A 19,778-nucleotide genomic window follows, 5' to 3' on the forward strand; every position below is an offset into this window, starting at 1 on the left:
GGAATAGATTGTGTTCGCATAGATAGCTTGTTTCAACTAAATAGGTTAGGGAGGATCAGGTTATCTCAAGTTATATAAGACCAGAACTAGGTTAGATGTCAGGAGGTGGTTCTTTTCCCAGAGAACAGGCTGCCGACTCGTGCGGTGGACGCCGATTCACTGATTCCTTCGAGCGAGAGTTGGACCTGTTTCTAGCTTGGTCGGAGATCACCTCATACAAGAGGTAAATAACGTATACCATTAATCAGGACCAGAGTGATCGCCTGGACTAGTTTTGATCGCCTAAGGGAGTCGGAGAGGAATTATTCAGAATTTCTTCCCCCCCAAATTGGCCTGGGTTTTTATCTGAAACAAAAGCAAAATACTGTGGATGCTGGAAATCTGAAATAAAAACAGAAAATGCTGGAAAACACTCAGCAGGTCAGGCAGCATCTGTGGAGAGAGAATCAGAGTTAACATTTCAGGTCAATGACCTTCATTTATCTGGTTTTTCGCCTCTCCCAGGAGTTCACATGGCTTTCAAGTGAGGTTGGGAGTACATGTATTATGATGCAAAAGGCATCACAGTTGTGTGGTACAGGCTGGATGGACCAGAGGGTCTGTTCCTGTCCGTCACTGTTCGTATGTTCGGATGATATAAGCTCAGTAGTGGGGATGTTAAAAATTGAGCAATAATGCTAAAAACGCTTTTAATTGTCTTTTATTGTGGACTAAAGCCAAAGCCAGCTTTGCACTCAGAAACTGTACCAATCTGCATAACAGTTAGGAATGCCCCAGAGTGACTTTCTGGAAGGTTTTATGCAGAGGGCATTGGGAGCTTTTACACAAGTGCACCGCAGCTACATTAACTCACATGTTAACTCAATATATATGAGCTTTAACTGAAACAGGCTGAGGAATTTCAACTCCCGTGTTGGTTGCCTTAGATAGAAAAAAAAACGCAGGATCCTAATTGTAAGTGACAAGAGTCACAATAATTGACAGGAATCTGCTGCATAAGTGACATGGTAAACAGCACAAAGTAATGCTGACTGGCATTATCCATCAGGAATGTGTAATTTATCTTATCACACGCAGGCTTAAGAGAATGTCCAACCTCAGCTAAATAAAGTTGACACGTACATACATGTCAATGATATTTTATGATTATTAGGCCACAATGAAGCATATAGATATTGATTGGTTTTGAGAGCTACAATCCTAAAATATTGTCCTTTGGGTGTTAGAATGGCTGAAGTAGAAACCATTACCATCTGCAAGCAACTTCTGCAACCTGATGGGCTGCATTTTAGCACTTATAGCCAGGAAACTGAAGTCAATATTTGTTTTACTTTTTCCCATGGCTACCCTTAGCAGTACTTCAACCAAGTCAGAGTACACCTCAGTCACCAGCTGTTATATTTACCTGAGTGCTCTTATTTGGGAGGTGTGGGCACTGCTGTGTGGCGAGGGGAAGTGTATACTTCTTTAAAAATACTAGCGGGGGGTGGGGGGGGGGGGGGGGGAGGAGGAGGAGATTTTCATAAAAATGATGTACCGGCCAGGGAGTGACCATCAAAAAAAAAGTTAAAAGGTAAGATAATTTTTAAAAATAAAGATGACTTTATAGTGTGTTGTTGTTTCATAGGAAAAGCAGGATCTCCTATTGTGTTGCTGAGAGGCAAAAAATAATGACTGTACCTCACTCTTCCTATAACACTTGGGGTGGAAATCCGTCAATGCCCGGTTTCAGGCGCGAAGGCAGTGATGTAGGCGCGAAGTGTGCCCAATCCAGAAGGCCCGAAATTGGGCCTCAGGCCTAATCCAAATAATCTGGCCGAGCTGCTGCCGCCTGTCACACCTCCACAGGCAGCTCGTCCTTGTGTAGGAATGAATTTCAGGCAGTCTGTCTCACTGGCATCAGCTCTCAGGTAAGTGCCGGTAAGTGGGGGGAGGGTGGGAAGAGGACAGCGGGAGGAATGCTGTGGAGCTAGGAGCGCACCTGCTCTGCCTGCCTCCACGTAAATTTTTAAAAATATATCAAAATTTACCTTTTCAATGGCACCTGCTTCCTAGGCCGCATCCACGCCAGGAAAACCTGAGTGAACCAGAGGAGTCCTTAAAATAGGCATTAGGCCCCTCATTAGCATACACGAGGGACCTAACGGCTGCCCCGGACACCTAGAAATCATCCACGGCCAATATGGCGTTGGATGTTTCTCAGGCATCCTTGGGCCACATGGAATAGCGCTGCGAAATTGGTCATTTTTGCCCCGTTTTCTTGATGGAACGATGAGCAATTTTTACCCCCTCACACCTCTCCCACTCTCTGTCTCGTCATCTCTGTACCTTTCTGTTTGTCTCCAGCTCTTTTTCTCCTTCTTTCTGTAAGTTTGTCCTTAAGTGTCTTCTCTCTTCATTCATACTCTGCCTGAATCCCAAAAGGCTCCTTTTGTCAACTGTGGCTCAATGGCAGCACTCTCGCCTCACTATTATACCCTCACTGTTATACATTACACTTGAAGTATACAGTACACACTGTAAAGATGTAACTCAGTGTTAGTGCTCTCGCCTCTAAGTCAGAAGGTTGTAGGTTCAAGCCTCACTCCAGAGACTTGAGCACAAAATCTAGTCAGAGGTGCTGTCTTTCAGATGATATGTTAAACTGAGGCCTTGTCTGCCCTTTCAGGTGGAGGTAAAAGATCCCAAGGCACTATTTGAAGAAGAGCAGTGGAGTTCGTCCTGGTCAATATTTATCCCTCAACTAACATCAATAAAACAGATTATCACATTGCCGTTTGAGGGACCTTGCTGTGTGAAAATTGGCTCCTATGTTTCCTACATTACAACATTGGTGTTTGAAGGAAGATTTTATAAAAAGACTTGCATTTATATAGCGCCTTTCACAACCTCAGGATGTCCCAAAGCGCTTTACAGCCAATGAAGTACTTTTGAAGTCACTGTTGTAATGTAGGAATTGTATGCAATATGATTGATGAATTACAAAAGTAGAAAATAGCCAATTACAAAGGAGAAAGACACACAGACTTAACCAACAAGGGAGAAGAAAATTTGAGCGGTGTTCAAAATAAAAATTGACAGACTTTCGTAACAGATATTACAGTCACAAAACTTCTTATTGTAAACCTGCAGATCTCCCAGACCATTGCTCATTGGAAGTAGGCTGAATCTCCTGTTCTATAAAGAGAGGACTGTTATGTTTTTAGGCTTTATACTCAGATGTTTCTCTCATGCTCAGCACCAAAGACCACACTTATAACCGAACCCTTGCTCCCTACAAACCAGAGTATCATTCTACATTCACAACTTCTGGTAATGTAGCATTGCCCAGAAGTCAAGCAGTAACCTTTGTTACTGTAATTAGCTCACTGAATTGACGTAAGCTCACTCATGTTCTCCTACAGGATATAAGAAGAATAATTGCTCTATCAGACTGTGTGACTTAGGCTATAAACTACAAATTGGGTTTATTAAAAACAAATGTTAAGTAGTAGCATAAAACCAATAGAGCAGATTTCACTTGATTTACAGAACATTTAACCCACACCTCAGAAAAACAAAAATAACAAAGATCCAACAGCAAAACTCTTTAACTGGATCAGTGTCCATAACATAAAGTTCAGCTGTGAGTTTTCATCTATACACCACAGAATCTTTAAGTATTTGTCTCTTATCTCGTTGAACCCAAAAGATTTGAGGAATTGTTAGTATGTTGCCTGAGATATACCTCTGAGACACTTTAAAGTTCAAAACTGGGATACAGGAAATCAAACTGTGCCTTCCACAGCTGAACAAAGCTTATCAGATTAAAATGGTTCCCCTTTTGACCCCCTTACAAAAGGGTGCCTTAAAATATTTATTTCTAAAAACGTGAGATTTTTTCCAGCGGTCCAGGTCACAATCTGGATGTGCCCCACTTCTGCCGTTTGTCAGCTAAGTACACCTGGTCTCACCCGGGTCCCTTCATAGGCTGAAGACATGAGAACTCCTGAAAGAGGGAGTCCTCACCCCCACTTGGGCCCATAGTATTATTTGGGGTTTCATCAGAGGCTCTTCCCCCTCAATGCCAATTGGACACGGCCTAATTTGTGACAATTCCGGCGGAGTACCGCCAAAGTTACAGCAGGGAAAGTCACAGGAAGGGGCATGGATTTACAGGGTCCTAATATATTATTCTGTTCCTAAACAAGCAGAGCTGTGGCATATTCCTTTAAAAGCCACAAGATCCATGTCCTGCATATAGGCAAATAAGTTTAATTACACAGTTATTGCCGTTAGCCACATCTTGAAGAGTGGCAAGAAAGAAAGAAATAAAAAGGAAGGAATGAGGGAGGGTGGGAGGGAGGGATGAAGGAATCGATCAATCTGGTCTACTGCTTGTTCTCCCTCCTTCCATCCAATCATCGGTCTCAGAGCTTTCGGCCACCTCGTCCTCACTCTGAAACACCCTCACTAAATCCCTCGACACCTTCGAAAGCCTCTTTAAAACCCACCTGCCCGACAGTGCCTTCAGCCACTTCCCTCCTGCTTCTGCTCAGGTCTGACTCCCCTCCAAACTTGCCTGAAAGGGTGGTGGAAGCAGATTCAATCATGGCTTTCAAAAAGGAATTGGATAAATATGTGAAGGTAAAAAATTTGCAAGGCTGCAGGAAAAGAGCGGGGGAATGGGACTAACTGGATTACTCTTACAAAGGGCTGGCAAAGGCTCGATGGGCCGAATGGCCTCTTTCTTTGCTGTAACGATTCTAACTGTGGAAAAATTTGGAGCATTTTGTTATGTTAAAGGCACTATATAAATGTAAGTATTTGTTGCAATTAAATAAAAACAAGATTAAAAGATATTCATTGCGAATATAATGTTTGTAACCGTAGTATTTAAATTAGATCATTCAAGGAGACACATACCATACAATATATAAAGAAGTGCAGCTTGTTTTAAAATATATTAAATCTTTGAATTAATATGGATCTAAAATACATTTAGCCAAAGAAAGGCCAGAGCAAAAGGGTAACATGGAAGGAAAACATGCTGGAATCTTCTGACTACTTAAAATATGTTAAGGGGTTTAATTCCCTCAGTGCCCTATTTTTAGTAGCCCTGAGATTTTCAATTCTCCGCGGGTGCTATTTTTACTTTGCCTTTAGCGCACATACATATATTCCTGTTTGTAAATGATAATCCATTTAACGTGTGCTCAGAATAATTAAAACTATAAAGGGATTTTTTTTGCTTTTTTTTGTATAATGCTAAGTTGGAGACCTTTGTTCCAAACCAATGTAAAGGGAACCGATGATCTATGCTGTCAGTTCACTATCCGTTCCTCGTACTGAGGCAGTGGATGCTTCTCCAGGTATTTCTTTATAAACCAGCAGCTGATGTGCGCTTTGAGGTCCTCCTCTACCACAAAATTCAAGGCAGCCTGTGGACAAAGTGCAGTTTAACAAAACTTAAATGAAAAACGCAAATAACAATTGTCTATATCGTTCTGTGCCTTTCAGCAGTATAAAGTATCATATCTTCTACGTGGCTCAGTGGAGCTCTCCGGCCTCAGAGTGAGATGGTCATGGGTTCAAGTCCCACTTCAGAGACTTGAGCATAAAATCTAGGCTGACACTCCAGTGCCGCACTGTCAGAGGTGCCGTCTTTCAGATGAGATGTTAAACTGAGGCCCCATCTGCTCTCTCTGGTGGACGTAAAAGATCCCGTAAAAACAAGATGGGAAGAGTAAAGAAAGAAAGACTTGCATTTATATAGCACCTTTCATGACCTCAGGACATCCCAAAGTGTTTTACAGCCAATGAAGTACTTTTGAAGTGTAGTCACTGTTATAATGTAGGAAACAGGGCAGCCAATTTGTGCACAGCAAGGTCCCACAAACAACAATGTGATAATGACCAGATAATCTGTTTTTAGTGATGTTGGATGAGGATGAATATTGGTCAGGGCACCAGGGAGAACTCCCCTGCCCTGGGATCTTTTATGTTCACCTGAGAGGGCAGATGGGGCCTCGGTTTAACATCTCATCCGAAAGACAGGACCTCCAACATAAGAACAAGAAATAGGAGCAGGAGTAGACTATACAACCCCTCGAGCCTGCTCCACCATTCAATAAGGTCATGGCTGATCTTCGACTCAACTCCACTTTCCCACCCGATTCCCATATCCCTTGATTCTTTTAGAGTCCAAAATTCTATCCATCTCAGCCTTGAATATACTCAACAACTGAGCATCCACAGCCCTCTGGGGTAGAGAATTCCAAAGATTCACAACCCGGTGAGTGAAGAAATTTCTCCTCATCGCAGTCCCAAATGGCCTACCCCTTATACTGAGATTTTGCCCCCTAGTTCTAGACTCACCAGCCAGGGGAAACAACCTCTCAGTATCTACCCTGTCAAGCCCTCTCAGAATCTTATCTGTTTCAATGAGATTACCTCTCATTCTTCTAAACTCCAGAGACTATAAGTCCATTCTACTCAATCTCTCCTCATAGGAGAACCCTCTCATCTCACTGTCAATCTCGACAGTGCAGCACTCCCTCAGTACTGCACTGGAGTGTCAGCCTAGATTTTGTGCTCAAAACTCTGGAATGGGTCTTGAACCCACAACCTTCAGATTCAGAGATGAGAGTTCCACCCACTGATCCACGGCGGACACAAGACTGTAGTTCCTCATCCTTGATCAGCCCAGAAGTGTAAGTCATTGCATGTTTTAAAGACAATCAAGACACATTATGGCAACATTCAATACCTGTGCTAGCAGTGTGCCAACTCCTTGTCCCCTGAACACAGCTGGCACTACTGTGCTCCGCAGATCAACTGTTCCCTTTCCAACGTAATCGTACAGCAAAACAGCTTCTTCTGAAGACTCTGTCAATACACAACTGGCATTACTTCGTTGCTAGGGGCTTTCAGGACTGTGACAACTGTGTGTAAAACACTATTGAGGATCTAATGGCACAACTGTCTTAGACAGTGTTATAGCACAAGCTTAACTGGTATCTGCTTAAAGCAATACAGGGCTGGCAGACCTGAGTTATACAGCCAGCTCTGTGTCACTCTATGGCCAGAGACTTATGTGCATACATTTAATTTTAATATTAACGAGCAGCTATCAGGACGGTCGACTTTCTGTTAACATTATTAGAAAGATGATTAAAAATGAAGTTCCCTTGGACCCAACTGGGAACTCTTTACGGTTCATTTCGCAATTGTGCGGCCAAATGTGTCAAATACAAAGGAATTAACTCACTGTGGGAGAGCCATATCTGAACCCACTTGATAGCAACAGGGGAACTGAAATTCCTTCATTGAGTCTGCAGCACAGAAACAGGCCATTCGGCCCAACTGGTCCGTGCTGATGTTTATGCTCCACTCGAGCCTCCTCCCGCCCTACTTCATCTAATCCTATCAGCCTATTCTAGGAAAAGGAGGAGGCCATTCAGCCCCTCAAGCCTGTTCCGCCATTCAATCAGATCATGGCTGATCTGTATTCTAACTACATCCATCCGCCTTGCTCCATATCCCTTAATACCCTTGGCTGGCAAAAATCTATCGATCCCAGATTTAAAATTATTAATTGATCTAGCATTTACTGCTTTTTGTGGGAGGGAGTTCCACACTTCTACTACCCTTTGTGTGGGTACGGTAGCATAATGGTTATGTTACTGGACGAGTAATCCAGAGTCATCAGTTCAACTCCTACCACGGCAACATGGGAATTTAAATTCAACTAATTAAATTTTTAAAATAGTATCAGTAATGGCAGCCATAAAACAACCGGATTTAGGAAAGGAAACCTGCCGTCCTTACCCGGTCTGGCCTTTATGTGACTCCAGACCCACAGCAATGTGGTTGATTCTTAATCGCCCTCTGAAATGGCCTAGCAAGCCATTCAGTTGTACAATCTCGCTACATAAGTCATAATAAGAATAAAACCGGACGGACTACCTGGCATCGGACCACTAGGCACCGGACACGACAACGGCAAACCAAGCCCAGTCGACCCTGCAAAGTCCTCCTCACTAACATCTGGGGACTTGTGCCAAAATTGGGAGAGCTATCCCACAGACTAGTCAAGCAACAGCCTGACATAGCCATACTCAGAACCAGACCTTTCAGCCAACATACCAGACCCTTCCAACACCATCCCTGTCCCACCGGCAGGACAGACCCACCAGAGGTGGCGGTGCAGTGATTATACAGTCAGGAGGGAGTGGCTATGGGAGTCCTCAACTATCGCTCGGGCCCCATGAAATCTCATGGCATCAGGTCACGGGCAAGGAAAACTCCGGCTGATTACCACCAATGCCCTCCCTCAGCTGATGAATCAGTCCTCCTCCATGTCGAGCACCACTTGGAGGAAGCACTGAGGGTAGCAAGGGCACAGAATGCACTCTGGGTGGAGGACTTCAATCGCCATCACCAAGAGTGGCACCACTACTGACCGAGCTGGCTGAGTCCTGAAGGCCATAGCTGCCAGACTGGGCCTACGGCAGGTGGTGAGCGAACCAACAGGAGGGAAAAATCTACTTGACCTCGTCCTCACCAATCTACCTGTCGCAGATGCATCTATCCACGACAGTATTGGTAGGAGTGACCACCGCACAGTCCTTGTGGAGATGAAGTCCCGTCCTCGCTCTGAGGACACCATCCAAAGTGTTGTGTGGCACTATCATCGTGCTAAATGGGATAGATTCAGAACAGATCTAGCAGCTCAAAACTGGGCATCCATGAGGCGCTATGGGCCATCAGCAGCAGCAGAATTGTATTCCAGCACAATCAGTAACCTCATGGCCTGGCATATTCCTCACTCTACCATTACCAACAAGCCAGGGGATCAACCCTGGTTCAATAAGGAGTGTAGAAGAGCATGCCAGGAGCAGCACCAGGTGTAGCTAAAAATGAGGTGCCAACCTGGTGAAGCTACAACACAGGACGTCATGCATGCTAAACAGCAGAAGCAACATGCTACACACAGAGCTAAGCGATTCCAACAACCAACCTATCAGATCAAAGCTCTGCAGTCCTGCCACATCCAGTCGTGAACGGTGGTGGACAATTAAACAATTAACGGGAGGAGGAGACTCTGTACACATTCCCATCCTCAATGATGGCGGAGTCCAGCACGTGAGTGCAAAAGACAAGGCTGAAGCATTTGTAACCATCTTCAGCCAGAAGTGCCGAGTGGATGATTCATCTCGGCCTCCTCCCGATATCCCCAGCATCACAGAAGCCAGTCTTCAGCCAATTCGATTCACTCCACGTGATATCAAGAAACAGCTGAGTGCACTGGATACAGCAAAGGCTATGGGCCCCGACAGCATCCCGGCTGTAGTGCTGAAGACTTGTGCTCCAGAACTAGCCAAACTGTTCCAGTACAGCTACAACACTAGCATTTACCCGACAATGTGGAAAATTGCCCAGGCATGTCCTGTCCACAAAAAGCAGGACAAATCCAGTATGGCCAATTACCGCCCCATCAGTCTACTCTCAATCATCAGCAAAGTGATGGAAGGTGTCGTCGACAGTGCTATCAAGCGGCACTTACTCACCAATAACCTGCTCACCGATGCTCAGTTTGGGTTCCGCCAGGACCACTGGGCTCCAGACCTCATTACAGCCTTGGTCCAAACATGGACAAAAGAGCTGAATTCCAGAGGTGAGGTGAGAGTGACTGCCCTTGACATCAAGGCAGCATTTGACCGAGTGTGGCACCAAGGGGTCCTAGTAAAATTGAAGTCAATGGGAATCAGGGAGAAAACTCTCCAGTGGCTAGAGTCATATATAGCACAAAGGAAGATGGTAGTGGTTGTTGGAGGCTTATAATCTCAGCCCCAGGACATTGCTGCAGGAGTTCCTCGGGGCAGTGTCCTACGCCCAACCATCTTCAGCTGCTTCATCAATGACCATCCCTCCATCATAAGATCAGAAATGGGGATGTTCGCTGATGATTGCAGAGTGTTCAGTTCCATTCGCAACCCATCAGATAATGAAGCAGTCTGTGCCCGCATGCAGCAAGACCTGGACAACATCCAGGCTTGGGCTGATAAGTGGCAAGTAACATTCGTGCCAGACAAGTGCCAGGCAATAACCTTCTCCAAGAAGAGAGAGTCTAACCAACTCCCCTTGACATTCAATGGCATTATCATCGCCGAATCCCCCACCATCAACATCCTGGGGGTCACCATTGACCAGAAACTTAACTGGACCAGCCACATAAATAGAGTGGCTGGTCAAGAGCAGGTCAGCGGCTAGGTATTCTGCAGCGAGTGACTCACCTCCTGACTTCCCAAAGCCTTTCCACCATCTACAAGGCACAAGTCAGGAGTGTGATGGAATACTCTCCACTTGCCTGGATGAGTGCAGCTTAAACAACACTCCAGAAACTCAACAGCATCCAGGACAAAGCAGCCCGCTTGATTGGCACCCTATCCACCACTCTAAACATTCACTCCCCTCACCAGCAGCCCACAGTGGCTGCAGTGTGTACCATCCACAGGACGCACTACAGCAACTCACCAATGCTTCTTCGACAGCACCTCCCAATCCCAAGACCTCTATCACCTAGAAGGACAAGGGCAGCAGGCACATGGGAACAACACTCCTCCAAGTCACACACCATCCCAACTTGGAAATATATTGCTTCATCTTCGCTGGGTCAAAATCCTGGAACTCCCTACCTAACAGCACTGTGGGAGAACCTTCACCACACGGGCTGCAGTGGTTCAAGAAGGCGGCTCACCACCACCTTTTCAAGGGCAATTAGTGATGGGCAATAAATGCGCGACGCCCACATCCCATGAACGAATAAAAAAGAGTTTCCTAACTTCTCTCCTGAACGGCCTGGCTCTGATTTTAAGGTTATGTCCCCTTGTCCAAGACTCCTCCACCAGCGGAAAAAGTTTCTCTCTATCTACCCTATCAAATCCTAAAAAAATTCCATTGCTAATTTTAGACAAGAACTTCAACTACTAAATGTCTTTTCTTTGTGCTAGACACTCTGAATCACTAGACAGTCCTATTGTGTACAGTTGTTGTAATATTGCAAAACATAATTTTACAACTAGATTTTTTAACCAATATGCAGTAATTTTATTGGTTATAGAATCATAGCATCGTACAGCACAGAAGGGGGTCATTCAGCCCATCATGACTGTGCCGGCTCTCTGAAAGTGCAATCCAATTAGTCCCACTCCCCTGCTCTTTCCCCATAGCCCTGCAAATTTTTCTTTTTTAAGTAGTGATCCAATTCCCTTTTGAAAGTTACTGTTGAATCTGCTTCCACCACCATTTCAGGCAGTGCATTCCAGATCATAATAATTCAATGAGTAAAAAAAATTCTCTCATCTCCCCCCCTCACCCCCACCCCCTTTCCTGGATTTTGCCAATTACCTTAATCCATGTCCTCTAGTTAACGACCCTCCTGCCAGTGAGAAACCGGTTGTGAAACACTTTGGGATATACTGAGGATGTGATAAGGCATTATATAAATGCAAGTTCTTTCTTCTTTCTCTACAAGTTAATGTATTTGTGTAAAATTCCTTTTTGCCCATTTTTAATCACAGCCATTTACTTGCTTATTTTAAATTGGCTGTATTAAAATAGTGCAAAAAGGAATTTTATGCACACATTAATTCCTTTTGCAAATGCACTGGTTAAACACCTAGACGTTCTTGGTTGAATGGGGAGGTAAAATATTGAAACAATTTGACAAATATTAAGTATTTTTGTCTGGTTTTGATGTCTAGTCAAAGTATATAAGCAGTTTAAAACCGACCGCAGTTTAGATTCTTGTACCAAGCTTTCTCGATTAAAGGCTGGAGAGTGGAATAATTCAACCCTAAACAGTACTCTGTGATTGGTTCAATTTGTATGTCACGGACAGCTTTTTCTTTAAACTTATATAGTCAGATATTCAGAATCCAGGATGTCCCAGTAACTCCAAGATATAATAAATGGGTTGCTCTGTTTAAATTCTAGAGTCAACTCGGAGATTCTTTGAAAGACAGAATGAGTCAGTTTGAAACTCTTGAAACAGAGAAAAATCCAAGAAGCAGTTTAGATTATTATAGGCTCTGACAGTGATAAAAAATTCAAAGAGAAAAAACAAAAGGTCTTCAATAAGGTACTGCATTGTAGACTCATGACTAAGATCAGAGCATATGGAGTCAGGGGACCCACAGCAGAATGGATACCAAGTTAGCTGCAAAGCAGAAAAGAGAATAGAGGGTAAGGGTACCTACTCAGACTAACAAAAGGTGGGAAATGGTGTTCCACAGGGATCGGTGGTGGGACCACTGTTGTTCACAATTTACATTAACGATTTGGATTCGGGAATTGGAAGTACACCACACCAAATTGGGGGGTGTAGTTAATACAATGGAAGAATGTGTCAAAATGCAAGAGGACATTAATAAACTTGCAGAACGGCTGTGTAATTGGCAACTGAATTTCAATATAAGTGTGAGGTGGTGCATTTTGGTAGGAAGAATAAGGGGGCCACATACTGTTGGATAAGAAGAGTCTAAAGGGATAGAGGAGCAAAGGGATCTGGGGTAGAGATACACAAATCATTAAAAGTAGCGACGCAGGTTAATAAGGCCATAAAAGCGGCAAATCAAGCACTGGGGTTCATTTCTAGAGGAATAGAATTGAAAAGCAGAGAAATTATGTTAAACTTGTAAGGAACCTTGGTTAGACCACACTTGGGGTACTGTGCAGTTCTGGTCTCCATATTATAGAAAGGATATAGATGCATTGGAGAGGGTGTATAAAAGATGCACAAGGATGATACCAGAACCGAGAGGATATAATTATCAGGAAAGGCTGAACAGGCTGGGGCTCTTCTCTCTAGGAAAGAGAAGTCTGAGGGGTGACCTGATAGAGGTCTTTAATGTAATGAAAGGGTTTGATAGGGTAGACATGGAGAAAATGTTTCCACTTGTGGGCGAGTCCAAGACTAGAGGTCATAAATTAAGGATACTCACTAATAAATCCAATACGGAGTTCAGGAGGAACTTCTTTACCCAAAGAGTGGTAAGAATGTGGAATTCGCTACCACAAGGAATAGTTGAGGCAACGAGCATAGATGCATTTAAGGGAAAGCAAGATAAGCACGGGAGGGAAAAGGGAATAGACGGGTATGCTGATAGAGTTAGGTGAAATAGGGTGGGAGGAGGCTCGTGTGGAGCATAAACACAGGCATAAACCAGTTGAGCCGAATGACCTGTTTCTGTGCTGTAGTTTCGATGTAACTCGACGTAACACTGTATTTGAAAATTATTTGTAAAGGATTAGCTTAGTTCTTAGAGTTGCAATCTTTTTATTATTTTATTCACTCAAGGAGTCAGATAATATACCTTCTACTGTAAATATATAACTATTATATGACTGTTCATTTTTTAAATAAATCTGCTTAATGGTTCTAAACTTTTTTTTTTAATTCATTCTCAGGATGTGGGCATTGCTAGCAAGGCCGGCATTTATTGCCCATCCCTTGTTACCCATGAGAAGCTGGTGGTGGGCCTTCTTCTTGAACCGCTGCAGTCCGTGTGGTGAAGGTTCTACCACAGTGCTGTTAGGTAGGGAGTTCCAGGATTTTGACCCAGTGATGATGAAGGAGCAGCGATATATGTCCAAGTCGGGATGGTGCGTGACTTGGAGGAAAACCTGGAGGTGATGGTGCACCTGCTGCCCTTAAAACAAGGTTTGAGGATGGAATACTCTATTCGCTCATCAAAGATAAGAGAGATCTTAGGATAACTCCAGCAGCTAACAACAATTAACTGACAGGGCTTTCTGCTTTATAATCCAGGGCATGATATCAAAGCTTTCCTAGATTTTGAGGCTAAGATAGACATTCTCTAAGGTATGGGGAGTTGGGACTTGCTCAAAGTAATTTAAGAGACAAAATGATCTGGAGTGAGGTAGTTGGAAAATGTAACAAATATATTTTCTAAAACAGCTACAAAAAGTGAAAGGTTTCAATATCATTAGTTTTCGAGTGATGTTACATTAAGTTCCTATACAGATAGTTTCTCAGTGTTTGACACAGTGAAGTAAGATACATTTATAAAATTCAAAAGTAAAACTATTGGTCACCACCGATAAGAAAAATGTATTAACTCTGTATTACGTAATGGGAATTTACAATACTTCAAAATGGTCTTGCTGTTGTTGTAATAATCTATTGGCTGTAATCACTCGTCATTTTACTTTGCAATGGACCAGATCTCGCTGGAAAAATAACGGCGTGTTAATGACGCACACGTTATTAATGTGAAAATCGGCCAGCATGTTCAGGGGATTAAGAGATAAGCCGTGAGTTGCAAATCTCCAGAACTTGCTGGTCGATTTACGCCGCTCCACCGTTTGCTTCACACAAACGGCATCTCACCCTGAGCCTCCCCATTAATTTTAAGAACTTGCTGGATTTGCACATTAGTTGCCCATTAAACTCGCCACCAAAAGTTAAGACTAGTAATTAAGAGCGTAAGTACCTTTATAACAAAGTGATCATTATTATTGCGATGCCAATCAACCTCTCTGGCCCAGAATGGGAACAATTTAAAGTGTTCAATCTCATTCCTGCAGGTAGTCAATTGTGGTTAGATTTTAAAAATGTCAAATTTTAAATTTTAAAATTATTTTCTTACTTTTCCTTTCAGTCTCTATTTTTGTCTCTCTTAACCCAATCTTTCTTTCCCTCTCTCTATTTCTCTTTCTGTACCTGATTTGACTCGAATTCACCCTTCTTCTCTGTCATTCCTCTGTTTCTTTCTCAATCCTTAAATCTCACTGGTTAAGGAGACAGTCTGTTAGTCCCACGGTACACTAAGGTCCCAGATGCCCCATTGCCCTAGCCGCGCCTCAGCTCGCACTTCCAGCAAGTTACGGCCTGAAAAATTTTCGAGCTGAAGGGTGCAGAAGAAAGTCTAACTAACGGGGCATGTTGCCCCACATCAGCAGGAATGTAATATTTCCAAGTTTGCTGATGACACAAAACTAGGTGGGATTGTGAGTTGTGAGGAGGACGCAAAGAGGCTTCAAGGCAATTTAGACAAGTTGAGTGCGTGGGAAAATACATGGCAGATGCAGTATAATGTAGATAAATATGAAGTTATCCACTTCAGAAGGAAAAACAGAAAGGCAGAGTATTATTTAAATGGTGATAGATTGGGAAATGTTGATGGACAAAAGGACCTGGGTGTCCTTGTACACCAGTCACTGAAAGCAAACATGCAGGTGCAGCAAGCAGTTAGGAAGACAAATGGTATGTTGTGCTTCATTGCAAGATGATTTGAATACAGGAGCAAGGATGTCTTACTGCAGTTATACAGGGCCTTGGTGAGACCACACCTGGAGTACTGTGTGCAGTTTTGGTCTCCTTAACTAAGAAAGGATATAATTACCATAAAGGGAGTGCAGCGAAGGTTCACCAGACTGATTCCTGGGATGGCAGGACTGTCGTATGAGGAGAGATTGGGTCGACTCGGCCTGTATTCACTCGAGTTTAGAAGAATGAAACGTATAAAATTCTGACAGGGCTAGACAGACTGGATGCAGGGTGAATGTTTCCCCTGGCTTGGGGGTCCAGAACGAGGGGTCACAGTCTCAGGATACGGGGTAGGACATTTAGGACTGAGATGAGGAGAAATGTCTTCACTCAGAGGGTGGTGAACCTGTGGAATTCTCTACCGCAGAAGGCTGTGGAGGCCAAGTCACTGAATATATTTAAGAAGAAGCTAGACAGATTTCTAGACACAAAAGGCATCAAGGGGTATGGGGAGAGAGTGGGAATATGGTACTGAGATAGAGGATCAGCCATGATCATACTGAATGGTGGAACAGGCTCGAAGGGTCGAATGGCCTACTCCTGCTCCTATTTTCTACGTTTCTATGTGCAATAGTGTAAAACGGGTGATAGCGAGTCAGCAGTCCGTTTTACATCTCTCCCGATTTTTATCTTTCATTTGAATCCAAAAAATTCTGAGCACAAATTTTAAGCTGTGAGTCAGCATCCCTGTAACACAATATCTGTGAGCACCAGCTTAAGATAAATGCAAATTTATTCCCTTAAGTTTTATACATAGCCCATGGAGTTCCATGGTACATCCACAAATGAAGTTTGGACATTCTTGTGTGAAGTGAACGTATACTGCAGTACCAGTCTTCTGCCACAGGGGGGTATTTTTTTTACATAGTGCACTGAGGGCCTCCACTGGCACAGACTCAGAGTTGCAGATTACTCAGGCCATTCAAAGATATTGGAAGCAATTTTCATCTTAAGTGTAAAACATTCTAGTTCACACTTCTTTAAAACCCACCTGAATCCCAAGTGCGAATGGCTCTCAATTATCGAGTCTAATTTTATTTGCATAATAATTCACAATTTCAGGTGAAAACTCTAGTACGTCAACTGGTAGGAGGTGAAAAGTCACACTTAAAGGGATCGAGACAATTAAAAGGGAGTGTCACGGGGAGGGAGAACAAAAATTTAGAAAGCTTTTGGAGAGCATTAAAAGGCATCTCAACCCGTCAGCAACCTTTTTCAAGTCTGAAGAAGTATGGGATTAAGAAGAGACAGGCCAGGATGAAGGAGAAAAGACCTGCAGGTGCAGGCGTGAGTCTGCAGACAAGTGACGGTGCAGCTCACCTCCTCTGATGGTTTCTGAAGTCGAGGTGGGGCTGCGTGAGAGCAGGATTTTTCTTTGTGCCATTTTGCAGCACCATCCCATAGGTCAGCACTGCAGCAGGCCTGCAGCCGAGTTTCAGGCCACAGCCGTCCGTTACTGTCCCTGCACACGTGCAAGGTCCATGCTGTGTGGTGGCCACTGGTGTCCTTGCAGCAGATGGCAGAGCTTAGCATCTTCCCTTGTGCTGATCCAAAGCCGAGGAGGCAGGTCACCATTGTCATTCCCAGGTGGGTTTGCCTGGGTCTGCGGGAATGGCTGGTGGCATCTTGGCAGCTGCGGCCAGAGAGGCAACGCTGGCTCCTGATCATTCTCACATGCAATACCATGTAAAGCATAACATACTGCCATTCGGATGCTTCTGAAGAACCTTTCAGCACAAGGTTTAGGCGGGCACTCACATCTTATTCTCATGCCACAGGGGACTGCTGATGCAGCTGTCATTGAGAAGAGGAGCCTCCATCAACGACATCTGCCAAAACAAAGTTTGCTGCCTCTCTCTGCAACTATTGGGGTGCAGGTGCAAGTGCGGGAGGGAGTATCTAAATACTGCGCGTCGCCTTTCCCCACCTCCTTTTCCTTATAGTTAATGAAACTCCTACCTACTTCAGGCAGGAACTTCAGACGCCTGCCCAAGGCTCAACCTGAAGATCGAGCAGAGCCGTAAACTGATTTCCAACTGATTTCCGGACCTCTACTGTCCCGTTAGTGCCACAAATTGGGGCGAGGGTGAGAGCAAAAAAGCCCACATTCCAACTTGTTTATGCTCGAATCAGCATTAGGGACAAGAATGCTGGTGAATAGACATTCATCATCCGGGGTCAGCATCAAACACGCTATCAGTCACAGCATAGCCAGCTGTGAAGTGAATGTTACATCTTCTTTAGCCCTTAATTCCAACATCAAATCATCCCTACTGCATCAGTAAATCTTTCTGCTTCCTACACCGGCCATCCAGCCACGTGGCCTAAGTTAGACTGCCCCAATTTTTTATACCACACTGTGCTGAATTGTGGGCATTTTATGCTCTCAGGCCATATCTACTATTAACTAAGGTTGCGACTATCGCAACTTATTTGATGCAGGCTCATTACATCCGCCAGAGAAAGGAGACCTTCATTTTGCCAGCGTGGGCTAGATTTAGCTCAGATTCCAAAGATGAAAGGGCATTCCAGTGATGCAATTACCGAACTATGTCAAATGGTAGCAGAGGACTTGGGGGGGCCTCCTCCCTGAAATACCTCCTCCCTAAAATACCTGCAACCTTTCTACATTTTATGCGGACAGTGAGAGGTTCAGACTTAGTATCCACTTGTCCTTGTTAGCTGACAAAAATTCTCCTCTCGCCCCAACCTGAAGACAGGGAACTGAAGTTCTGCTCCACACTGTGGGGCGTGATTTCCTGACCTCACAATCATTTTGCGAGATCAGCAGTTCCCGCCCACTGCATGTAGCAATCCAGCTCATATCCAGCAGACAAATTTGTTCAGGCAAATCACATCAATGTGACATCCATAGGAACTATTACCCAAGCTTGTACTTAAAGATCACGGGATACAATTCTGAACACCTGCTCTGAAACTAGTCTAAAGAATAGGTAAAAGAGACAAAAGGAAATATTGAGATTTTAAAATATTTATAGTATTTTTTTTCAATGTGCCCACTGTGTTTACTAGGGGGGGTCTTGCCCTCACCCCCACCCGATGAAATAAGTGTGGGTATGTGCCCCGTATGTTTCCCCTTCTGCTAGCTGTACCATTTGCAGAAAATGGTTTTTCCAACTTTTGGCTTTAAGAGTGGATTGTAAGAGGGGATCAATGGTACTCCCTAATGATGGGAGTATCAGTGTTAATTGTATCTAAGTGATTTATATCAATTAGTGTTAACTGTATTTATGTAGCAGGTATCAACTGGGAACACTCTTGTATCCATTTATAGGAGAGAGCTTATCTAGGGGGTGCACGATGTGTAAGGGAGAGCTCTCATAGAATCATAGAATCATAGAAGTTACAACATGGAAACAGGCCCTTCGGCCCAACATGTCCATGTCGCCCAGTTTATACCACTAAGCTAGTCCCAATTGCCTGCACTTGGCCCATATCCCTCGATACCCATCTTCCCCATGTAACTGTCCAAATGCTTTTTAAAAGACAAAATTGTACCCGCCTCTACTACTGCCTCTGGCAGCTCGTTCCAGACACTCACCACCCTTTGAGTGAAAAAATTGCCCCTCTGGATCCTTTTGTATCTCTCCCCTCTCACCTTAAATCTGTGCCCCCTCGTTATAGACTCCCCTACCTTTGGGAAAAGATTTTGACTATCGACCTTATCTATGCCCCTCATTATTTTATAGACTTCTATAAGATCACCCCTTAACCTCCTACTCTCCAGGGAATAAAGTCCCAGTCTGTCTAACCTCTCCCTGTAAGTCAAACCATCAAGTCCCGGTAGCATCCTAGTAAATCTTTTCTGCACTCTTTCTAGTTTAATAATATCCTTTCTATAATAGGGTGACCAGAACTGTACACAGTACTCCAAGTGTGGCCTCACCAATGCCCTGTACAACTTCAACAAGACATCCCAACTCCTGCATTCAATGTTCTGACCAATGAAACCAAGCATGCTGAATGCCTTCTTCACCACCCTATCCACCTGTGACTCCACTTTCAAGGAGCTATGAATCTGTACTCCTAGATCTCTTTGTTCTATAACTCTCCCCAACGCCCTACCATTAACGGAGTAGGTCCTGGCCCGATTCGATCTACCAAAATGCATCACCTCACATTTATCTAAATTAAACTCCATCTGCCATTCATCGGCCCACTGGCCCAATTTATCAAGATCCCGTTGCAATCCTAGATAACCTTCTTCACTGTCCACAATGCCACCAATCTTGGTGTCATCTGCAAACTTACTAACCATGCCTCCTAAATTCTCATCCAAATCATTAATATAAATAACAAATAACAGCGGACCCAGCACCGATCCCTGAGGCACACCGCTGGACACAGGCCTCCAGTTTGAAAAACAACCCTCTACAACCACCCTCTGTCTTCTGTCATCAAGCCAATTTTGTATCCAATTGGC

General features: G+C 43.9%; 1 protein-coding gene across 1 annotated transcript in view; it reads right to left on the bottom strand.

Moving 5' to 3' along the window:
• Window positions 1–3,497: 3,497 nt before the first annotated feature.
• The window catches only part of LOC137341432 (protein NATD1-like), a 29,229-nt gene continuing 12,948 nt past the window's right edge, over window positions 3,498–19,778 (bottom strand). Inside the window, exons 3-4 of the mRNA XM_068004546.1 lie at window positions 6,749–6,867; window positions 3,498–5,420 (exon numbers count right to left, since the gene is read on the bottom strand). Coding sequence (XP_067860647.1) covers window positions 5,304–5,420; window positions 6,749–6,867 — 236 coding nt within the window. The 3' untranslated portion in view covers window positions 3,498–5,303. The remainder of the gene's footprint in view (window positions 5,421–6,748; window positions 6,868–19,778) is intronic.

This window comes from Heptranchias perlo, chromosome 23 (assembly GCF_035084215.1).
Source record: "Heptranchias perlo isolate sHepPer1 chromosome 23, sHepPer1.hap1, whole genome shotgun sequence".
Classification (NCBI taxonomy): Eukaryota; Metazoa; Chordata; class Chondrichthyes; order Hexanchiformes; family Hexanchidae; genus Heptranchias; species Heptranchias perlo.